The sequence below is a fragment of the Podarcis vaucheri genome, assembly GCF_965113315.1.
Source record: "Podarcis vaucheri genome assembly, chromosome: 2".
Lineage (NCBI taxonomy): Eukaryota > Metazoa > Chordata > Lepidosauria > Squamata > Lacertidae > Podarcis > Podarcis vaucheri.
Window position 1 is genome coordinate 131281115 of NC_138760.1, and position 21119 is coordinate 131302233.

Below are 21119 nucleotides of genomic sequence, written 5' to 3' on the forward strand. Positions count from 1 at the left end.
CCTTTAGGACTGTGTGGCGTTGAAGTTCAGGTCTCTACTGAGTATTATAGCTACTCTGCAGGCCTTCCCTGAGTCAGGTGCAACCCATTGTTGACTGAAGTGAGGGTCCTTCAGGAGTTTGCTCCTTTTGGGTGGGTTGTGTATTTCTTTTAGGAAGGTGATGTGTGGTTTCATGGTATTTATGTATGAAGTGATGCATTTTCTTTTGATGGGGTTTCCCAACCCCGTCACATTTAATGTAATTGCTTTTACGTTAGCCATCTTGCTTATCTATTATGTGGGGCGATTCCCTGCCAGCCCATCCGGGTTGTCCTGTGTCTCTCACTTCATGTTGTTTAACGAACCAATGGGGTTGCACTGACCTAGAGTGTAGTGGGTGGGGGACTAGTGGGATTAGAGTTACATTTGGATTAAAGAGTAGGGGGTAGGTTGTAGAGAATTTCCTATATGTAGTCATATAGGTGTTTGTTTGGGGTATTTTGGGCCATCTGGCATTTAGCCAGTTGGTCCTAGGTCTCAGCTAGTGTGGAAGGCCATGTTCAGGGACAGGCCATCCCCCCATCATTTGCAATAGGGGGTGATCAGCGAGATGGTTCCTGCAGCCAATCGGAAGCCGCAGAAGCCGTGTCGGACGTTTGGCTTCCAAAAAAAGTTTACAAAGCGGAACACTCACTTCCAGGTTTGTGACATTCAGGAGCCTAAGGCATTCAGGAACCAAGGTATGACTGTATTGCAATATCTGAAATAAGGCTGGGGCTATGTAGAGCTAAACATGCTAATGACCTGGCAACTGCTAATACAGTGGTGCCTCGCAAGACGAAATTAATTCGTTCCGCAAGTTTTTTCTTCTTGCGGGTTTTTCGTCTTGCAAAGCACGGTTTCCCATAGGAATGCATTGAAAATCAATCAATGCGTTCCTATGGAGACCGTCCGGGGACAGAGGGGAAGCGCCGCGGGCCTTCCCCTCTGTCCCCGGACCTGTTTTAAAGCAAGGGAAGGGGCAGCGGGGAGAATTGCTTCTGCCCGTTGCCGCCCCTTGGTTCAAAAGGGGTCTGGGGAGAGAGGGGAAGGCGTGCGCGCGCCTTCCCCTCTGTCCCCGGAGATTGCGGGGCTGGCAACGGGGAGAAGCGATCTTCTCCCCGCCGCCCCTTGCTTCAAAAGAGGTCCGGGGTGCGGGGGCAAGCTTCGTTTAGCGAAGCAAGCCCATAGGGAAATTCGTCTTCCGAAGCAACTCGAAAACGAAAAAACCTTTCGTCTTGCGAGTTTTTCGTCTCGCAAGGCATTCGTCTTGCGGGGCACCACTGTACTTACGGGTCTAACTTTAAAACTGGTAAATTTTTGCTAACCTTTAAAATATTGTTACAACTCTTGTGTTATGGAACTACCATACCAGTAATGTTTGAATTAGCACATTTTCTCTAAAATTAAAGCTGTAGAAATAATCAGCAGCATAGATATCAAAAGGTGAGGTGAGACAATGTTCCCTAAAAATTTAATTACATTACTAAACAAGAAAAAAGCCAATTCAACATCACACTTTAAGATATTCAAATATAATTAACTATTGAGTCTTAATTGAACATGTGTACATCCCACCAGTTATCTGATTGTTAGTTAATTTTCTTTTCTAAACTAGGCCAAAATAGAAAGAAGGGAAGGGATAAATTTTAACAGAACAAAAGTTGGTTAAACAATATTTTTATTGCCAAAAATGTGCATTTTTAAAAATAAACCAGGCCAAACCAGAAAGAATGATTAAAATTTTACAGAAAAAATATTAATCTATCTATCTATCTATCTAGGAAAATTTTCGTTTCTTTTACAAACCAGGCCAAACTACAAAGAATGGATAACATTTCACAGAACAAAAAAATATATTAAACAATATATATATATATTTGCAAGGAAAATGTGCATTTCTTTTATAAACCAGGCCAAACGAGAAAGGATGGATAAAATTTCACAGAACAAAAAAAAAATACTACATGAAATCTATGTTTTTTGCAAGGAAAATTTGCATTTCAGCATTCTCTGGCAATAGAGATGACCTTTGTCTTTGAAAAACATTGCCAGCCGTGCTGAACACACTTTCAGATGGCACACTCGTCCCTGGGATAGCCAAAAACTTCTTTGCCAGCACCTTCAACACTGGGAAGGAAGCCTCGTGTGCCTTCCACCACGTCAGAGGGCATCCATCAATGTCCACTCTTGGCATGGCTATATACTCCTTTAGCTCTTTTTCTGCTTTCGACTCACCATCTGCCACTGCCAGGTCCTCCTCTTCTTCGTCCAAATCAAAAATTTTCGCCAGCCCCTTTTTCTTTTTGGGTGGAGCAGGGCAAGTATTTGGCTCCGTAGAAGCAGAATGCAGACTCCCGTGCAAGTCTGTCATCTTCTTGATGGCCTCCTGCCTGACGGCCTCTGGCGCCTCTAAGAAACGCAGGCGAAACCTCGGGTCGCACAACGAGGCCAGGCCTAAAGTGGTTGCCGTGGGAGCGCTATCGTACTTTTCTGACAGTGCGCCTAAAATTGCACATTTAATGTCCTTCAGCAGCACACTGTCTCCCTCATCAGGCTGGAGACTTTTCTTAATTTGCCTATAAAGAGGCAGAACGGTTGACGCCGCGACATAATTGCTTCCACTTAGAGTTGTGGTAATGTCCTCCAGCAGAGTAGTTGCAGACACAAAGTCCTGCACGGCTGAGACGTCGCCCCCTTCCAACATCAAAAGTCTTTTAGATGGATGCTCCGTAAGTACCTTGCAGAGTGGAACTTGGTTTTCGAGAAACCTTTGGCACAGCTGAAGCGTACTCCACCATCTTGTGGGGCAAGCGCTTGGCAAACTGACTTGGTCCATCTGAAGTAACTCTTGAGCTCTGGCGAGGTCCCTCCTCATCTTCCAGCTGCAGCAAATGCTATTTTGCAGACCCTTCAGTTTCCCAATTGCCCTTTTCAACGGTGTCAGGCTTAAAGCTCGGTTAACCCCCATATTTATATTCTGGGCAAAGCAGGAAATGTGCTCAAAACCAAGCTGCCTGACCGCTTTCAGAATATTTGAGCCGTTGTCCGTTGTGCTGCAAAATATGTTCTTCACATCGATGTCCCACTCCGATAAGGTGTCTGTGAGCATTTCACAAAGATGATCTGCAGTGTGGTCCTCCAAAAAATGCTTACAGGCCAAGCAAGCGCTTGTCAACTTCCACTCGTCGGAAATGAAATGTACCGTCACAGCCACAAAGGGAGTGCCTGCCACTGACGTCCAGCTGTCCGTAGTGATGGCCACTTCACTCTCACTTAGCCGCTGTATCTCCCCCTTCATTTTCTCCATGGTGTCACTGTACAGTTTTGGAACTCCCGTGGTTGTGAAGTATTTCCTACTAGGCAACCGATACCTCGGGTTTAGAGTGTTCACCATCTGGATAAATTTTGGGTGCTCTACAGTGTTGTAAGGCTGCATACACGTAGCCAGAAACTGCGCGACTGCCTGAGTGCAAGACCTTGAGATCTTAGAAGGGAGCAGCTGGGAATCCAATGCTGTTTTTTGCTGTCGTCTAGAACTTTCCCTAGCAGTTCTTGCCGGCTCAGCAGCTCTAGCTGTTGACGCCGTTACAGCTGGAAGATCGTCTGAATTAGCAGCAGTACGTGAAGAAACGGAAATGCCTCTTGATGAGGAAGGTACTGCCAGAGGTGTGGACAACTCCCTAAATTTCAGAGGGTGGTGAAACTTGAGGTGGCTGCTTAAATTGGAGGTGTTTCCGCCTTTTGCTGATACCGAATGTAAACATATTTTGCAAATGGCGCCATTGTCAGTCAAAACACGGCCGCTCTCATCAGCAGGCAATCCAAAATGCATCCAGACAGCACTCTTGGTTTTTCGTTTTTCTACCAAATGGTGGTATTTGGGAACATCTACAGCACGGTGATGACGAGGCATACTGAAGACAAATAACCTGGGGAAACATTGAACAACAATAAAACTCTTAATTTTGATGTATTTAATTGTATGAAAATTTACTCAATGATAGCATAATAATAACAACAACAACATCAATCATTTTATTATTTATACCCTGCCCTTCAGGCTGGGTTTCCCGAGACACTTTGGGCTGCTTCCAGCAAATATAAAACATAATAAAATATCAAACATCAAAAACTTCCATAAACAGGGCTGCCTTCAGGTGCCTTCTAAAAGTTATGTAGTTCTTTATATTCTTGACATCTGATGGGAGGGTGTTCCACAGGGCGGGCGCCACTACCGAGAAGGTCCTCTGCCTGGTTCGCTGCAACTTCGCTTCTCGCAGTGAGGGAACCAGCAGAAGGCCCTCGGCACTGGACCTCAGTGTCTGGGCTGAATGGTGGGGGTGGAGACACTCCTTCAGGTATACTGGACTGAGGCTGTTTAGGGCTTTAAAGGTCAGCACCAACACTTGTGAATGTGCTCAGAAGCATACTGGGAGCCAGTGAAGATCCTTTAGGACCGGTGCTGTGTGGTCTCGGCGGCCACTCCCAGTCTCCAGTCCAGCTGCCACATTCTGGATTAACTGTAGATTCTGAATCACCTTCAAAGGTAGCCCCACACAGAGCACACTGCAGTAGTCCAAGAAGGAGATAACCAGGGCATGCAGCACTCTGGCAAGACAGTCTACGGGCAGGGAGGGTCTCAGCCTGCGCAGCAGATGGAGCGGCTAGATAGCTGCCCTGGACACAGAATGGACCTGCACCTCCATGGAGAGGTGTGAGCCCAAAATGACTCCCAGGCTGCACACTTGGTCCTTCAGTGGCACAGATACCCCAGTCAGGACCAGGGAGTCCCCCCCCCCATACCTGCCCACCCCCCGTTTCCCCAAAACAATACTTCTGTCTTGTCAGGATTCAACCTCAATCTGTTAGCTACCATGCATCCTCCAACCGCCTCCAGACACTCACGCAGGACCTTCACCGCCTTCACTGGTTCTGATTTAAAAGAGAGGTAGAGCATGCTTCAACTATACCATTACCGATTTCAGAGCAATAGATCAATGTTAATATATTAATTTGTTATTAATATTATATTAATTTCTGCACAACAAATGTAAAAGGTTAAAAGTAAAGGACCCCTGGACGGTCAAGTCCAGTCAAAGGCGACTATGGGTTTGTGGTGCTCATCTCGCTTTTCAGGCTGAGGAAGCAGGCATTTCTCCGCAGACAGCTTTCTGTTGTCATGTGGCCAGCAGGACTAAACCGCTTCTGGCGCAACAGGACACCATGACGGAAGCCAGAGCGCAAGGAAACACCATTTACCTTCCCGCAGCCGTGGTACCTATTTATCTGCTCGCACTTGCCTGCTTTCGAACTGCTAGGTTGGCAGGAACCAATGCATGAGAAATCAAAATGGTTGTGGGGAGAACTGAGAACAGTTCTAGGGCAGGGAGCGGCACTGGAGGAGAAAATGGGCAGCGTAATGGGAGGGAGGGGAGAGACACAGATGGGGGGAGGGAAGAGCAGTGCTCTCCTTTTAACTATGAAAAACATTCTAGCAGCAGTGATGGTGAGCGCCCACGGTGAACGCAGCACAGCGAACCGGTGAGGCCGAGGGCTGCTTCCTTCGCAGAAGCAAAACCTGGGGAGGGGAAAGAGAGAGAGAGAGAGAGAGAGAGACAGGGAGACAAACACACAGAGAGACGGGGGCAGAGGAAGAGGTTCAAAGGGGGGGGGGGGCTTTGTTTGTTCATGGTTTTAGGTGAGAAATGGGTTCCGGAAGCCAGGACTTGTAAAGAGCCAGCCCTGACCAGCCTTCTTAAGCAACCTACCAGATTTGCTGCAGAGAGATTCCGATTTTTTTCTTTTGCCAGCCTCTCTCTCTCTCTCTCTCTAAAGCTGCAGCAGCTGCTGGGGGCGAGGCGACCTGGAGGCGGAGGAAACGCTGCGCTTGGTTGCTCCATCCTTTCAGCCTCGGATTCGCAGGGAGGAGCTTAGGCGGAGTTAGCGAGGGCTGCCCAGCAGGAAGCATACAGCTTTTCCAATACCGGGCTTGATGCACGATAATTTGCCATGTCTTTATATAGAGAGAGATAGATATATAAGGTTATCACGATTTTTTCTAAATATCGGTTTTAAACAATGAGTTGATATGTATTGCACAGGCCGAAACCTGACACACACAAAACCACCTCTGTCGTCGTGGTCCCCCTCCGCCCACCGCCCAAGCCTCCCGTATCACCTGGCAGCCTGCGTGGATTTCCTGGGTTGACGACTGATGCAACGTCCTTTTCCCCAGGGAAGCTTTTAATATTTAATGCTGTGTTGTTTTTAACATTCGATAGGAAGCCGCCCAGAGTGGCTGGGGAAACTCAGCCAGATGGGCAGGGTGTAAATAAATAATAATAATAATAATAATAATAATAATAATTATTATTATTATTATTATTATTATTATTATTATTTTCCCCAGAGTCTTATCAGCTGGTGCAAAGCAGAGTATTCCACGTATTGGGAGGTTGTGTAAACTGCTCAGGGGGCCTGTGAAGGAAAAAAGTCAGGACCCACCAGTGGGGGCACAGAGCCTCCTTCCTCCTCCTTTCCCAGCCCCGACATGCCAGGGGTTTGAGACCAAGGTGGGGGGCTGTGGGCTTTGTGTAGGTGCCATCACCGCAGGGGGCGGGGGAGACGTAAAGTCTGGCTGACAATGGTTTTGTGGACATCCATTGTGCTCCCTCTGTGTGTGGAGGGGATACAAGGAGGTTCCCTCAGACCAGGATTCAACCTTGAGGTTATCCAGTGCCTTTTCTTCTGGGGGGGGGGGACATACCCCTAAACATTTTGTGAATCTAAGTTTGGCCTCATTGAGGGGCAGTATTTCAATATGAGTAGGAAAATTAGGTAAAGGTAAATGGACCCCTGACCATTAGGTCCAGTCCTGACCGACTCTCGGGTTGCGGTGCTCATCTCGCTGTATTGGCCAAGGGAGCCGGCGTACAGCTTCTGGGTCATGTGGCCAGCATGACTAAGCTGCTTCTGGCGAACCAGAACAGAGCACGGAAACGCCGTTTACCTTCCCGCCAAAGCGGTACCTATTTATCTACTTGCACTTTGACATGCTTTTGAACTGCTAGGTTGGCAGGAGCAGGGACCGAGCAACGAGAGCTCACCCCGTCGCGGGGATTCAAACCACTGACCTTCTAATCAGCAAGTCCTAGGCTCTGTGGTTTAACCCACAGCGCCACCCACGTCCCCATGTAGGAAAATTAGAATACCCCTAAACGTATTTTTTTTTAGAAAAAAGCACTGAGGTTATCTATATCCTCTGCTCTTTTAAAATGTGGGGTTTATTTTGATTATGGATTTTGTGGTTTCATATTTTGATTTTTATCTATAAACCACCCTGAGACCTGCAGGTATAGGGCAGTATATAAATTCAGTTATTGTTGTCATTGTCATTATTATTATTATTATTATTAATAATAATAATAAAGAGATCCAGGAAAAGCTAAATGATTGCTTTGCACTGCAGGAAATAGGCCAGAGCCCAATGCATGAGCTAAACTTTGCAGGGGGAAAGTAATAAACTACTTGGGCAAAGGAATTGAGGAGATTATCATCAAATTTGCAGAGGACACCAAACTAGGAGGAGTAGCTAAAGCCGCAGAAGACACAATTGGGATTCAGGATGACCTTAACAGATTGGAGAACTGGACCAAAACTAACAATGTGAATTTCAACAGGGGCAAATCCAATATAAGATTTGGGGAGGGGACGACTACGAGGACGACGATGACACCTGGCATCCCTGTAGTACCATGTGAAAAGGATTTAGGCGTCTTAGTGAAGGAGTTTGTAAATAAACGCAAGAGTGAGTTTTTCTCTTTGTAAACTGACTTTTGGTGGGAAATAAATTTCTGCAGTCCCCCCCCCAAAATGAGAGAGGCAGCTACCCTTCCCCTGTCCCAACAGCCCTTACTGTCAGAACGTCCTTCTGAGGTTTAGGGACATGATGCCCCTCAAGGGTGCCATCTTGAATAAAATATTGGGGTGGTGGGCAGGTAAGCCCCGCCCTGCATAACTGATCACACCATTTGAATGACAATGTCTATCAACTTTATGGGGACGGACACCCTAAAATATTTTATTTTATACTAAGCCATTTCTCACCTTCTCACCCCGTGCCTTTTCCTGTAAGACCTGTTACAGTCGTTAAGAGTCGTCAACAGGCTCATCTCAGCTATCTGCCAATCACCCATTCCCACCACCCTTCTGAGTAATACCCCTCCCCACCTTCTCACTACATAGAAGGGTCTGGCAACTTCTGTTTCAGTGTATCTGAAGAAGTGTGCATGCACACGAAAGCTCATACCAAGAACTAACTTAGTTGGTCTTTAAGGTGCTACTGGAAGGAATTTTTTTATTTATTTTATTGGGGGTGTGTGAAGACCCCCTGGGCCCCTAGGAGTTGGCTCTTAGGATGTCCCTCTGCCAGTTCCAGTTCCCCAACCCCCTCCCATGGCAGGGATCCCTCCTGGCTGTGCAAGTGCGGCGAAGTGCGCCCGTGTTGCAGCTGGCCTTTTGGCTGAAGAGACATGAGAGAAGGAGTCCACGAAGGGGTTAAAGGAAGCGAGAGAGGACTGGATGCCTTGAAAGGCCTGGAAAGGGACACTCCCTTTGTCCGTCCCCCCCATCTGTCCTCCCTTCTCCGCTCGTCTAGGGTGGTCCCTCCAGATGGAGAGGTTGGTGCGCTCGGGAGAAATGCGGCACGGAGATTAGATTAGATTAGATAAATTTATTGTCATTGTCCGTATATACACAGTATACACAACAACGAAAATCAAACACCCACCCAAAGACCGGGTTCACATATACATTTGCACGTATCTCCGAACTCTCATCCTATTTAGACATAATCTATAAAACATAACATAATCCAGAATATAGCATGACCTATTAAAGGCATAACATAACCTAAAACCTATCTTATTCCTTCTACTCCCTGCTTACTAAACCTTGCAACTGGCCCTGAGATCATTATTTAGTGCAATCAGAGCTCTTGGATAGAAACTATTCAGAAGGCGTGTGGTTCGTGTTTTCATTGTCCTATATCTTCTGCCCGAAGGCAATAGTTCAAAGAAGTTGTGAGCAGGGTGGGTGGGATCTCTCAGAATATTATGTGACTTCTTCAAGATGCGAGAAGTCAGAGAGCGAGGGGTGAGCTGTGCCGGGGGGGGGGGGCTCTGGGCGCAGGAGAGACTCTGGGGAGGGGGTCTCCTTCAAGTCATCTGAGAGAGGGATCCTTGAAAAGTGGGGTCCACTTCGCCCACCTCTCCCTCCCTTCCTGGAAGCCGAACTCCTCCCCCTCTATGAGCCCCAGACAAGCCAAGTCAGGCCATTGGTCAACCTGGAAATAGAGGAGGGGGGAAAGGCAGGAATTTTCCCACTGCAGAGGAAGGACGGAATGAAAAATCCTCCTCCAAAACGGCTCTTTGTTTCTGGAATTCCTTTCACAAAGTAGCCAAAACCCTTTTCCATCTCCCATGTTTTCAGTTTTCGGTGTTATTTCCCTTGCATGGTCAATGATTCCATACACCATTCCAAAAATATGGATGGAGGTGCTATAGAAATGTTTCAGCATTTATATATAATATACATATTGAAAGCATTTCATTATTTTTATAAAAAAATTCCTTCCTGTAGCACCTTAAAGACCAACTAAGTTAGTTCTTGGTATAAGCTTTCGTGTGCATGCATGTTCTGAAGAAGTGTGCATGCACACGAAAGCTCATACCAAGAACTAACTTAGTTGGTCTTTAAGGTGCTACTTCTAATCCTACTTCTAATCCAAAAAGAAACACCCCCCAAAAACCAAGACACAGAAGAAAACAATGGCATGGCCCTCCTTCCTTATATCAAGGGCACTACAGACAAAATCAGCAAAATCCTCCATAAACACAATATCAAAACAGCCTTCTGCACCAACCAAAAAATAGCCAATATCCTCAGAAACCCAAAAGACAAAATCCAGCTGGAAAACCAAGGGGTCTATGAAATACCCTGCAAAGTCTGCCCAGCCACGTACATTGGACAAACAAACAGACGAATAAATGCACGTATCGCAGAACACAAGAATGCCGTCAAAAAAGAAGAAAAAACTTCCTCTCTTTTCCAACACATGAAAGAAACAGGACACGAAATTAATTTTGCAGATTCCAAATTGCTCTTTAACATGGAACATCACCACAAGAGAATAATCATGGAAGCCATCGAGATAGAGAAACACCCTCACAACATGAACAAGCGTGACGACACGTCCCGCCTGCCAGACATCTGGAAATTAGCCCTCCCCACAAAAACCGACACCAGAACCAGAGGCACACAGAACGCCGTCACCAATCAACCACACCAGACCCAAACCCAGACCCTCTCCACAGACATATTACAGACTCCATCCAGTAGCCAAACTATAGTGGCACCTCCGGATGCTGCACCCCCCTGCAATCCCTACACAGATCTGGCTGGCACAAGGCACAAAACCACAGCTCGCCCCTATACACGAAGCCAAGCCAGAGCACAACTAAATGCAGCACAGCCATCTTCTCAGAAAAACTCTTCACAAGCTCAAGAGGTCAAGACACAAAAGCTTTAGCAACTAATCTACACTTAATGACCCACCCAGTGGTATTCAGAATATCACTCATGAAATCACTCAAGATATCCCTCAAGTAATTAAGGAACAAAAGAAGAAGAGGCACACTAATCTAGGAACTTCCTCTCTGCCCAGAACGTTGGAGGCTATACACCACACCCCTCAACAGTATTTATAGGAACTCAAACACCAGATTCTGCTCTGTTCCAGTAACAAGAAGCCGAAAGCACCAGCCTGAAGATGACGAGTGAGACCTCGTCGAAACGTCGCACAGACACCCCGACTCTTACACGGGAAGACACCCGAAGACACCAAAACCTGCATTCCTGTACCCGTGAAAATCTACGAAAGCATATATATATATATATATATATATATATATATGACCTTAATTTTTTTATTTCACTTTGAAGGAAAGGATCTGTTTTAAAGGACTTGGGATCAGTGCGTTTTGTAAGACGGCCAACCCTGCAGCCCGGGATTACTATGCGGAATTGTAGATATGGGAGGGTCATCTAGCCCAACCCCCCTATAAAGCAAATGTTATTTCATAGAATCCTAGAGTTGGAAGAGACCACAAGGGCCATCGAGTCCAACCCCCTGCCAAGCAGGAAACACCATCAGAGCACTCCTGACATATGGTTGTCAAGCCTCTGCTTAAAGACCTCCAAAGTAGGAGACTCCACCACACTCCTTGGCAGCAAATTCCACTGTCGAACAGCTCTTACTGTCAGGAAGTTCTTCCTAATGTTTAGGTGGAAGCTTCTTTCTTGTAGTTTGGATCCATTGCTCCATGTCCGCTTCTCTGGAGCAGCAGAAAACAACCTTTCTCCCTTCTCTATATGATATCCTTTTATATATTTGAACATGGCTATCATTTGCACTCAGTGAGTGCCCCTTCCCCACAGGGGCAGATGGTCTTTGCTTTACTACCTTTCAGACTCTCCCAACAGACGTGTCTTGGCCAGGGGAACCGCTCGCCACTTGAAAAGCCTCTGCCGAGCCCGCTGCTGCAGTTCCTATCCTGACCGCCCCCTTCTCCCCCCCCTCCCCGCTTTTGCATGCACCCGCGTACATGAAAGGAAGAGCAGCGCAGGCTTTGCATTTTGTTTCCTTTTCTAGGCGGACAGGGGCGCTGCCGCAGACTAGCCTTGCAAAAGGAGAGAGAAGCTTTCTGCAAACCTGGCGGGGCTGGGGGGGGGGGGAGTTTCCATCCCTTCCCCTCCCTCCCTCCCCCCCCCCCACGCGCGAAGTTGCCTTAAGAGTTAAAGCCAGAGAGTGCAAGCTGCTAGAGAGAAAAAGAGAGAGAGAAGGGGATGCTGGATACTGACCCCCCCCACTCCGCCCAACCTCTTCCCTTGGGAAAGGGGGCGTGGCTTAAGCGGAACAGCTGGCCCGCCCCCTCTGCCATCGCGCGCCTCCTTTGCCCTGCAAGGAGTCGGGTGAGTGCAAAGCGCCTTGGGGTGCAGCAAGCTCCCGGGTGTGTGTGTTTGTGTGTGTTCAATGCAATGCAATACCCGTGGAATTGAGGGTGGGGTTGGAGAGAGAGCAGGCAGGGAAGCTGCGAGTCAGGTGGGGGGGGGGTTTGCAGCTGATTCATCCTCGTTGCATAGAAGAGACACGGGTTTCTCCCTAAAGGTGCGCTCTCTCTCTCTCTCTCTCTCTTTCACTCACACACGTGTGTCTGCATGCACACACAGATCACGTGAAGAGCCCTGTAGTTTCATTCGGCCAACGGCCTATCTAGTCCAGCATCCAGTGTTAGAATCACAGAATCGTAGAGTTGGAAAAGGGACCCTGAGAGTTATCTAGTCCAACCCCCGCCCCCCTCTTCAAGACAGGAATCTCAGCACTGTGTCCTTACGGTGGCCAAGCCTGCAAAGAAGAATTGGACCCCAAGAGCATCTCTCCCCTCAGGTGGCCTCCATAATAATTTAATAATAGTAATGATTATATCACCTGTATTTTAAATTGGTTTTCTCTCTCTCTCCCCCCCCCCATTATGTTTTTATTGTAATTTTACTGGTGTTAGCCGCCCTGAGCCCAGTTCTGGCTGGGGAGGGCAGGGTATAAATTTATTATTATTATTATTATTATTATTATTATTATTATTATTATTATTATTATTAATATGCCACCCATTAGAGTGGGTTGCCCCAGCCATTCTGGGTGGCTCCCAACAGAATATGTGTTCTAAAAGTAAGATTTTTATTTCCTTGACATCTGACGGGAGGGCGTTCTACAGGGCAGGCCCTCTGCCTAGTTCCCCGTCGTTGAGTTGATACAGAATAAGTTGAGTTCATATAAAATAATAAGTTGATATCCTAAATTTTCAGCTTCTCTCAAAGAACCAGGATCAGGAAGTTTTTAATGTTTGATGTCATGTTTTTATATTTTGCTGGAAGCCACCTGGAGTGGCTGGGGAATTATTATTATTATTATTATTATTATTATTATTATTATTATTATTATACCACTTGTTCAGTGCATTTGGAAGCATCCAAATAACTTGAGGTAATATATTCAAACGAAACATTCACTCCTGATTAACCGTGTGAAAAGGTACTTGCACTGGCGTGCTTTCGAACTGCTGGGTTGGCAGGAGCTGGGGCCGCCGATCTGGTTGATTTAGACCACAGCACCACCTGCGTCTCTACGACTCACTGTGTGCAATCCTTCCGGCTGAATTTTATCTGAGTCCTGGGATAGCTCAGTTGGTAGTGCACAAGGCTCTCAGGGTTGTGGGTTCCAGCCCCACCTTGGCCAAAATATTCCTGCATTGCAGAGAGTTGGACTTGGTCCCTTCCAACTTTGTAATTCTGCGGTCTATGAACCTCACTTATGAGGGAACCACCACAATTATTCCTTTTCTAAAGCAAAATTTTGTTAGACGTTCCGTAGCCCACCTTTGCGCAATAGGAGTTTGCCCTTTCAAGATTGGAGAGCGAGAGGAAAAGGAATCTCAGAGTGGGCTTTTTTTGTGGGGGAGGGTGGAACAGACATGACTTTTCTGGTCAGGGGGCAGAAGGAGCTTGGGTTGATCCCTAGCTAGAGATCCTCCATCCCCTTGTCTTGGTGCAGATTTGGGTCTCTGCCTCCTAGGACAGGGGTCTGCAACCTTTAAGACAAAAAGAGCCACTTGGACCCGTTTCCAAAGAAAAAACAACAACTGGGAGCCGCAAAACCATTGCGACATTTAAAACAAATATATCTCCGGAGCCACGATCTGACAGTGGGCGGGAAGGTGACGTCGGGACGGTGCGTGACTAACGCACGCACCGCCCCATGCGACGTTACAGCCAGTACAGCGCCCGCCACAGTGGGGAGTGTCGGGGCGCACAATGCGCCTCCTCCCCTCGCTAGTATCCGCCCCGGAGCCGCAGCAAAGATGTAAAAGAGCCACATGCGGCTCCGGAGCCACGGGTTGCAGACCCCTGTCCTAGGAGAAGGAAGTCCCTACTTCTCAGCTTCCCCCTGGTGTCCTGTTCCCTAAATCTCACCTGCTTTTCCTTGCAGACTGCGGACCCAGTTTCCTCCTCTGCATCTTCCAGTTTTGCCGGGGGGGGGGGACCTTTGCAAGATCCTAATCTCCTCCTCACCCTGTCCCAAAGTCACACGCTCCTACCCTCCAGAAAGAAGGCGGTGGTGGAGGCTCTGTGCTGGAGGCCAAGCTGTTGTAGAGCTCAAGGATGGAGGAGCAAGACTCAGCCGGGCCTGAGGCGGGAGAAGGTCCCCACATCGTCCAGATTGGGAGCAGTGGGGCCATCTGGGGGGACTTGCCACAGAAGTGCTTCCGGGAGTTGTGCTACCAGGAAGCTGAGGGTCCAAGAGAGATCTGCGGCCAGCTCCGCTCACTGTGCTATCAGTGGTTGAAGCCGGAAAGGAACACAAGAGCCCAGATGCTGGACCTAGTGATTCTGGAGCAGTTCCTGGCTGTCCTCCCCCCGGAGATGGAGAGCTGGGTCAGGGAGTGCGGAGCGGAGACCAGTTCCCAGGCGGTGGCCCTGGCAGAAGGTTTCATCCTGAGCCAAGCAGAGGACAGAAAGCAGGAAGACAAGCAGGTGAGGCTTGTGGCTGGAAGGGGAAATGATATATAATGAATTGAAAAGGATGTTCAAAATAACTTTTCTTTAAAAAAACAAGAAGTTTTTCTTTTGATAATTATAGGTACAGAACTACCTAAATTGTACAGAAATTTATTTATGCATGCAACTACAGCAGCAAGAATGTTACTTGCCCCCAAATGGAAAGAAGCAGAAGTCCCAGTAAAGGAAGAATGGATACAGAAACTTATGGCAGAAATAGCAGAAATGGCTAAACTTTGCCGGAAGAATAAGAAAGCAAGATAACAAACTTTTTAATTAAGGAGTGGAAATGGTCTATTATTTACAGATAAATTGTAAACAGATAAAAACATTAGCAGGATTATTGCAATAACTTGCAGTTATCTAAAAGTATATGTTTACAGTAGATAATTAAATGAACAAGTTAAATGAATTTGGATATGCAGATGATATTAAAAAATAAATTTAAGGAACCATGGAAAGAGGGGGGAAGGAAGTCAATTTTTCGAAATGTTAAATGGATTGTAAAACTAATGAAATGTATAAATTTGAAAAGTATATTCAAAAAAAAGTATTTATAATTTATACCACCCTTCATCAAAAGATCTCAGGGTGGTTTTCATATAAAGTGGTGCCTCGGGTTACAGACGCTTCAGGTTACAGATGCTTCAGGTTACAGACTCCGCTAACCCAGAAATAGTGCTTCAGGTTAAGAACTTTGCTTCAGGATGAGAACAGAAACCGTGCTCCAGCGGTGCAGCAGCAGAGGGAGGCCCCATCAAAAGATCTCAGGGTGGTTTTCATATAAAGTGGTACCTCGGGTTACATACGCTTCAGGTTACAGACTCCGCTAACCCAAAAATAGTACCTCGGGTTAAGAACTTTGCTTCAGGATGAGAACAGAAATCGTGCTCCGGTGGTGTGGTGGCAGCAGGAGGCCCCATTAGCTAAAGTGGAGCTTCAGGTTAAGAACAGTTCAGGTTAAGAACGGACCTCCGGAACGAATTAAGTACTTAACCCGAGGTACCACTGTAATAATAATAAATATGAATTGCAATTGATAATAAAGAACAAGTATTTTCTCCTCACCCTGCCTGAATGTTATACTTAACAGTCTGTATATTTGAAAGACAGCGTGTCATTCCTTTTAATAATAATAAAATCCTCAGTGGCGCCGCAAGAAATCTGCTAGCACATTTGCAAAGCTAAGCAGGGTCCGGGATGGTTTCAAATTGGATGGGGAACCATTTGTTGAGATTCCTGCACTGCAGGGGAGACTACACGGCCCTCAAGGTCCCTTCCAACGCCACCATTCTGTGAGTATTGGCTGCCCATCTACTACCAAGGCAGGTTCAAGTTCCCTGTGTTAATTTACAAAGCCCAAACTTAGGTCCGAGGGAACCTCAGAGATCACCTTCTGAACCCTTATATCTCAGCTGCATCACTGACATCATCTGCAGCAGCATCGCTGGTCATCCCTCCAGTTGGCGAGGCTCATTTGAAAACAACAAAAACACGAGCCTTTAGTGTCGCCGGATGAGTTCCCGCTTCAACTCTTAAAACGTTTGCCTGGAAATCCTCTATTCCGCCAGGCCTAGGAAGGCAAGCTAAGAATATGGACTTCACTGCTAGTTAGCTGATTTCAGCATTTTCGTAACGGTTTGACATGCAATTCTTGTAACCTGCTATGATCAATATTTTTCCCCCTTTCCAAATCTCTCTCCCCTCCCTTCTTTCTCCCCGGGCTCGTTGCCCTTTTCAGCTGCAGGGCTTGATAGCCAAAGGGGCCACAGATTTCCCAGGGGCCAAGGAGTATCCGCCGGAGGCTACGCAGAGGCTGCTCTTCAGGTGGATCAAGCAGGAGGGGGACGGAGGGCCCCCCTCCCTGGGTAAGGACCCCCATGGAGGACCCCCCCATGGTTGTTCCTGACTCACATGAACTAGTACAAAATAATAATAATAATAATAATAATAATAATAATAATAATAATAATAATAGGGACGCGGGTGGCGCTGTGGGTAAAACCTCAGCGCCTAGGACTTGCCGATCGTATGGTTGGCGGTTCAAATCCCCACAGCGGGGTGCGCTCCGGTCGTTCAGTCCCAGCGCCTGCCCACCTAGCAGTTCGAAAGCACCCCCGGGTGCAAGTAGATAAATAGGGACTGCTTACCAGCGGGAAGGTAAACGGCGTTCCGTGTGCTGCGCTGGCTCGCCAGATGCAGCTTTGTCACGCTGGCCACGTGACCCGGAAGTGTCTTCGGACAGCGCTGGCTCCTGGCCTATAGAGTGAGATGAGCGCACAACCGTAGAGTCTGGCAAGACTGGCCCATACGGGCATGGGTACCTTTACCTTTAATAATAATAATAATAATAATTTATTATTTGTACCCCGCCCATCTGGCTGGGTTTCCCCAGCCACTCTGGGCAGCTTCCACAGAGACCAAAAATACACTAAAATGTCACACATTAAAAACTTCCCTGAACAGGGCTGCCTTAAGATGTCTTCTGAATGTCAGGTAGTTGTTTATCGCTTTGACATCTGGTGGGAGGGCGTTCCACAGGGCGGGCGCCACTACCGAGAAGGCCCTCTGCCTGGTTCCCTGTAGCTTTGCTTCTCGCAATGAGGGAACCGCCAGAAGGCCCTCGGCGCTGGACCTCAGTGTCTGGGTAGAACGAAGGGGGTGGAGACGCTCCTTCAGGTGCGAAAATGCTCCCCTTGACTTTTGTAGGAGGTGAGGCGGTTCTGTTGAACGCGCAAAGCTGCCTCCTACCGAGTTCCCCCTGGTCAGAACTGTCTACTCTGACTGGCAGCTGCTCTTGGTGCTTTTAGGGAACTTGGATCAGACCTTGGGCCTCCCACATGCAAACAGATGCTCTCTCACTGAGCCTTCCCAAATAGAAAAAAACGGAAGCTGTCTTATCCCGACTTGGTCCATCTAGTTCAGTAGTGTTTGCACGGTCTGGCAGTGTCTCTCCCAGGTTCCAGGCAGGGGCGCTTGCTGTGAGAACAGGACGCCATCCTTAGGCTCTAACGTTTTAACGTCTTCCTCGTAGAAAGTGCAACAGTCCTCAGAGATGGGGAGTCGGCGCTGGGGGTTCCTTCTCTGACGCCTTCTCTTTGCAGCCAGCTGGAAGTGGCTCCTGTGTTACCAGGACAGGTAGGTATGGGGCGGGATTTGGGGGGGGAGGGGGCGAGGACACCCTCTCACCCTAGTCTCCTCACACCCCTCTGGGCCTGGAGGAAATAGCATTGTCTTTCTTTGAAAGCACAGATCCTGCAGGAGAAAATTCAGCTGGCCTCCACCTTTGCTATCTGTTTGTAGGCAATTGCATTTTCTTCTGAATTTCTTCCTTTCTCTCTTTTTAAATCAGGGTCTGGCACCCTTTGAGAAGATGTCTGTTCACTTCATGGAGGAGAAGAGGACTCTTCCAGAATCAGGCCAGGCGTCTCTGCACAGGGGATCTGCGGAGGAGAACACTGGGGATCTGGTCTTTCTGGGTGAGGCTCCTTCTTTGCCTTGTTCACTGATCCAGTTCATTCACTGACCAACTTTCAAGCCCCCATTTATGTTCCGATATATTTGCTGTTCGTAGATGTCAATAGCGGGGCAGGAATTACTTCTGCAGAAGCCGCGTTGATTCATCAGCAAGACTGGCCCTTCTGCAAGCACAATATAACATTATTTGCCCCCAGATTCTCAAAGTCTCTCGCTGAGATTGGAAAATCTCACTCCGTTTGTGAGATGGGTCCTGCTGCTTTCAGGACTAAGCTTTTCAGTCTTAGGGATGGACTTTGAGGAATGGAGGAAAAATAATTTCCATCAGGCACATTGAAGGACAAGTCTTGCAGATGAATCAGCACGGCTTCTGCAAAAGGAAGCCCTGCTTCAATAATGTCTTCGACTCCTGTCTTCCACTGCCTCCCGCAGTTTGGTCAGACTCATGTTTGTAGCTTCGAGAACACTGTCCAACCATCTCGTCCTTTGTTGTCCCCTTTTCCTTGTGCCCTCCATCTTTCCCAACATCAGGGTCTTTTCCAGGGAGTCTTCTCTTCTCATGAGGTGGCCAAAGTATTGGAGCCTCAGCTTCAGGATCTGTCCTTCAAGTGAGCACTCAGGGCTGATTTCCTTAAGAATGGATACGTTTGAACTTCTTGCAGTCCATGGGACTCTCAAGAGTCTCCTCCAGCACCAGAATTCAATTCGATTTATACACCGCTGTTATTCCTGCATTCCAACATCTGACTCACTATTGGAGCTCTCACACAACGCCTGTCACTCTGGCCCTGTCTTTCGTCTCCCCTTTGTTCAGAGCTCAGATTACAGCTGCTCTCTTCCTTCCGTTGCTAACTGTTCTCTCTCTATGCCTGCTTCTTCTTCTCCTGTCAGCACCTGAGCTTTGCTGACAACCTCCCTATACCCGGAGGTCTCAGGGCGGTTCACAAACAAGACCACAACATATAAAAACAAACCGAAAACAATAACCCAATAACCCGCCCTGCCCCCAAGCCACATTCTAAAAGGGTGTTGGATGTGAAACAGATCAACCAAAGGCCTGGTTAAAAAGGAACGTTTTTGCCTGGTGCCTAAAGGTGTGTAATGAAGACGCCGGGTGAACTTCCCTGGGGAGCGCATTCCACAGATGGGGAGCCACTGCAGAGAAGGCCCCGTTCTCATGTTGCGACCCTCCAGGCCTCTTGAGGAGGAGGCACATGAAGAAGGGCCTCAGAAGATGATCTCAGGGTCCGGGTATGTTCATATGGGAAGAGGCGGTCCTTGCGATTTATGGATTTATAGGTCAAAACCAGCACTTTGAATTGGTCCAGGAAACTAATCAGTAGCCAGTACAGTCAGACCAGGATCGGTGTAATATGCTCAAACCGTCTTGCTCATAGAACTCCACAATTCTATGACCTCCTCCCTTTATTTGGAAGAGTTTGCCTCCCCATTAAATATTTTCTGCTCTGTTGATCTAAACAGTGTTGAGCATCAGCTCTCTTCCCTAATTGAATTTCTGGTTTTGGTTCCCTCAGGTAACGGGCAAGAGGATCGCCAGCAGGGCGAAGGGCAGAGAAGGGCAGCTGAGGAGACGCAGAAGTGGGGGACCAAAGCCTTTGTGTTCGAAGGGGGCGATGCGGATGAGATTCCGATCGTGGAGGAACATCCTGCAGGGAAGCGCCGGTACGTCCACGGCAGAGAGAAGCCCTTGAAATGCTCCGAGTGCGGGAAGAGCTTCAACCACCAGGTCCACCTCCTCAAACACCAGAGGACCCACATGGTGGAGGAAACCTACCGGTGTGCCGAGTGCGGGAAGCAGTTCAGCCACAGCTCCTACCTCAGCTCCCACCAGAAGATCCACACGGGGGAGAAACCCTACAAGTGCCTGCAGTGTGGGAAGACCTTCAGCCACGGCAGGAGCCTCAACTCACATCAGATAATCCACACGGGCCAGAAGCCCTACAAGTGCTCGGTGTGCCCCAAGAGCTTCAGCCACACCAGGAGCCTCAAAGTGCACTTGAGGATCCACACTGGGGAGAAGCCCTTCGGCTGCTCCGAGTGCGGGAGGAGCTTCAGCCAGTGCTCCAACCTTATCAAACATCAGAGAATCCACACGGGAGAGAAGCCGTACAAGTGCTCCCAGTGCGGGGTGTGCTTCAATCAGAGCATCCAGCTGAAGAGGCACCAGATCGTCCACACGGGTCAGGATCCCATCTATCAGAGCATCCAGCTTAAACGGCACCAGATCATCAACACGGGGTAGGATCCTGCGAGTCCTGAACCCAACCCCTTTCTTCATTTTGGGAGAAAAGCACATGGCTCCCTATAATTGATGTCGTTGAACCTGCCAGAGAACTACAGGTGAACTAATTAAATAAACAGAAGTTTAGAGTTGGAAGGGACCCCAGAAATCATCATCTAATAATAATAAAAATAAAAATAAATGTTATTTATACCCCGCCCTCCCCAGCCAGAGCTGGGCTCATTGCGACAAACACCAATAAAATCACAGTAAAAACATAATTGGGGAAGGAAAATTAAAAAAACCAATTTAAATTACAGGTGGCTTAAAAGTCTGCTTCAAGAGCATTTCCTTTTAACTAAAACCAAAAACCAAAATGGCACCTCTCTGCGTTGTCAGTTTTGTGCAATAATGCTGAATTAAACCATGTGATGTCGTCTGCTTCTGCAGCCAAATCTTTCTCAAAAATCGCTCCTCAGCCCGTCTTGGGCCTCTGAGTGCATGCAGACACAGGAAGCGGAAGCGGGCTGAGTGATTCATCTAGTATGGTCTGCACTGGCTGGGGAAGAAGAAGAAGAAGAAGAGTTTGGATTTGATATCCCGCTTTATCACTCCCATTCAGGAGTCTCAAAGCGGCTAACATTCTCCTTTCCCTTCCTCCCCCACAACAAAAGGGGAGGCTTCCAGGTACATTGGGGCAGGGGAT

General features: G+C 47.7%; 2 protein-coding genes across 3 annotated transcripts in view; one reads left to right on the top strand and one right to left on the bottom strand.

The window, feature by feature from the left end:
- Window positions 1-1762: 1762 nt before the first annotated feature.
- Window positions 1763-21119, bottom strand: part of LOC309527321 (E3 SUMO-protein ligase ZBED1-like) — a 57159-nt gene continuing 37802 nt past the window's right edge. The window contains exons 2-3 of the mRNA XM_082214064.1: window positions 5790-5850; window positions 1763-3950 (exon numbers count right to left, since the gene is read on the bottom strand). Of these exons, the coding sequence (XP_082070190.1) occupies window positions 1982-3934 (1953 nt within the window). The 5' untranslated portion in view covers window positions 3935-3950; window positions 5790-5850 and the 3' untranslated portion in view covers window positions 1763-1981. The remainder of the gene's footprint in view (window positions 3951-5789; window positions 5851-21119) is intronic.
- Window positions 11936-20589, top strand: LOC309527386 (zinc finger and SCAN domain-containing protein 23-like). Of its 2 annotated transcripts, none has more exons than XM_082214208.1 (6): window positions 11936-12051; window positions 14126-14670; window positions 16436-16562; window positions 17729-17832; window positions 18047-18173; window positions 19719-20589. In XM_082214208.1, exons 2-6 carry the CDS (start codon window positions 14299-14301, stop codon window positions 20432-20434), a joined length of 1446 nt encoding a protein of 481 aa, XP_082070334.1. In that variant the 5' UTR covers window positions 11936-12051; window positions 14126-14298; the 3' UTR covers window positions 20435-20589. The 2 variants fall into 2 exon arrangements, with proteins under 2 accessions (XP_082070334.1, XP_082070333.1); XM_082214207.1 differs by having other exon boundaries at window positions 11938-12051; window positions 19707-20589.

What these genes read in the sequence shown, in the direction of transcription:
- LOC309527386 (XM_082214207.1), top strand. Translation starts at nt 14,299, where the DNA reads ATGGAGGAGCAAGACTCAGCCGGGCCTGAGGCGGGAGAAGGTCCCCAC. An exon ending in GAAAGCAGGAAGACAAGCAG is followed by an intron (nt 14,671 to 16,435) that starts GTGAGGCTTGTG and finishes TGCCCTTTTCAG; the next exon opens with CTGCAGGGCTTGATAGCCAA. An exon ending in CTCCTGTGTTACCAGGACAG is followed by an intron (nt 17,833 to 18,046) that starts GTAGGTATGGGG and finishes TTTTTAAATCAG; the next exon opens with GGTCTGGCACCCTTTGAGAA.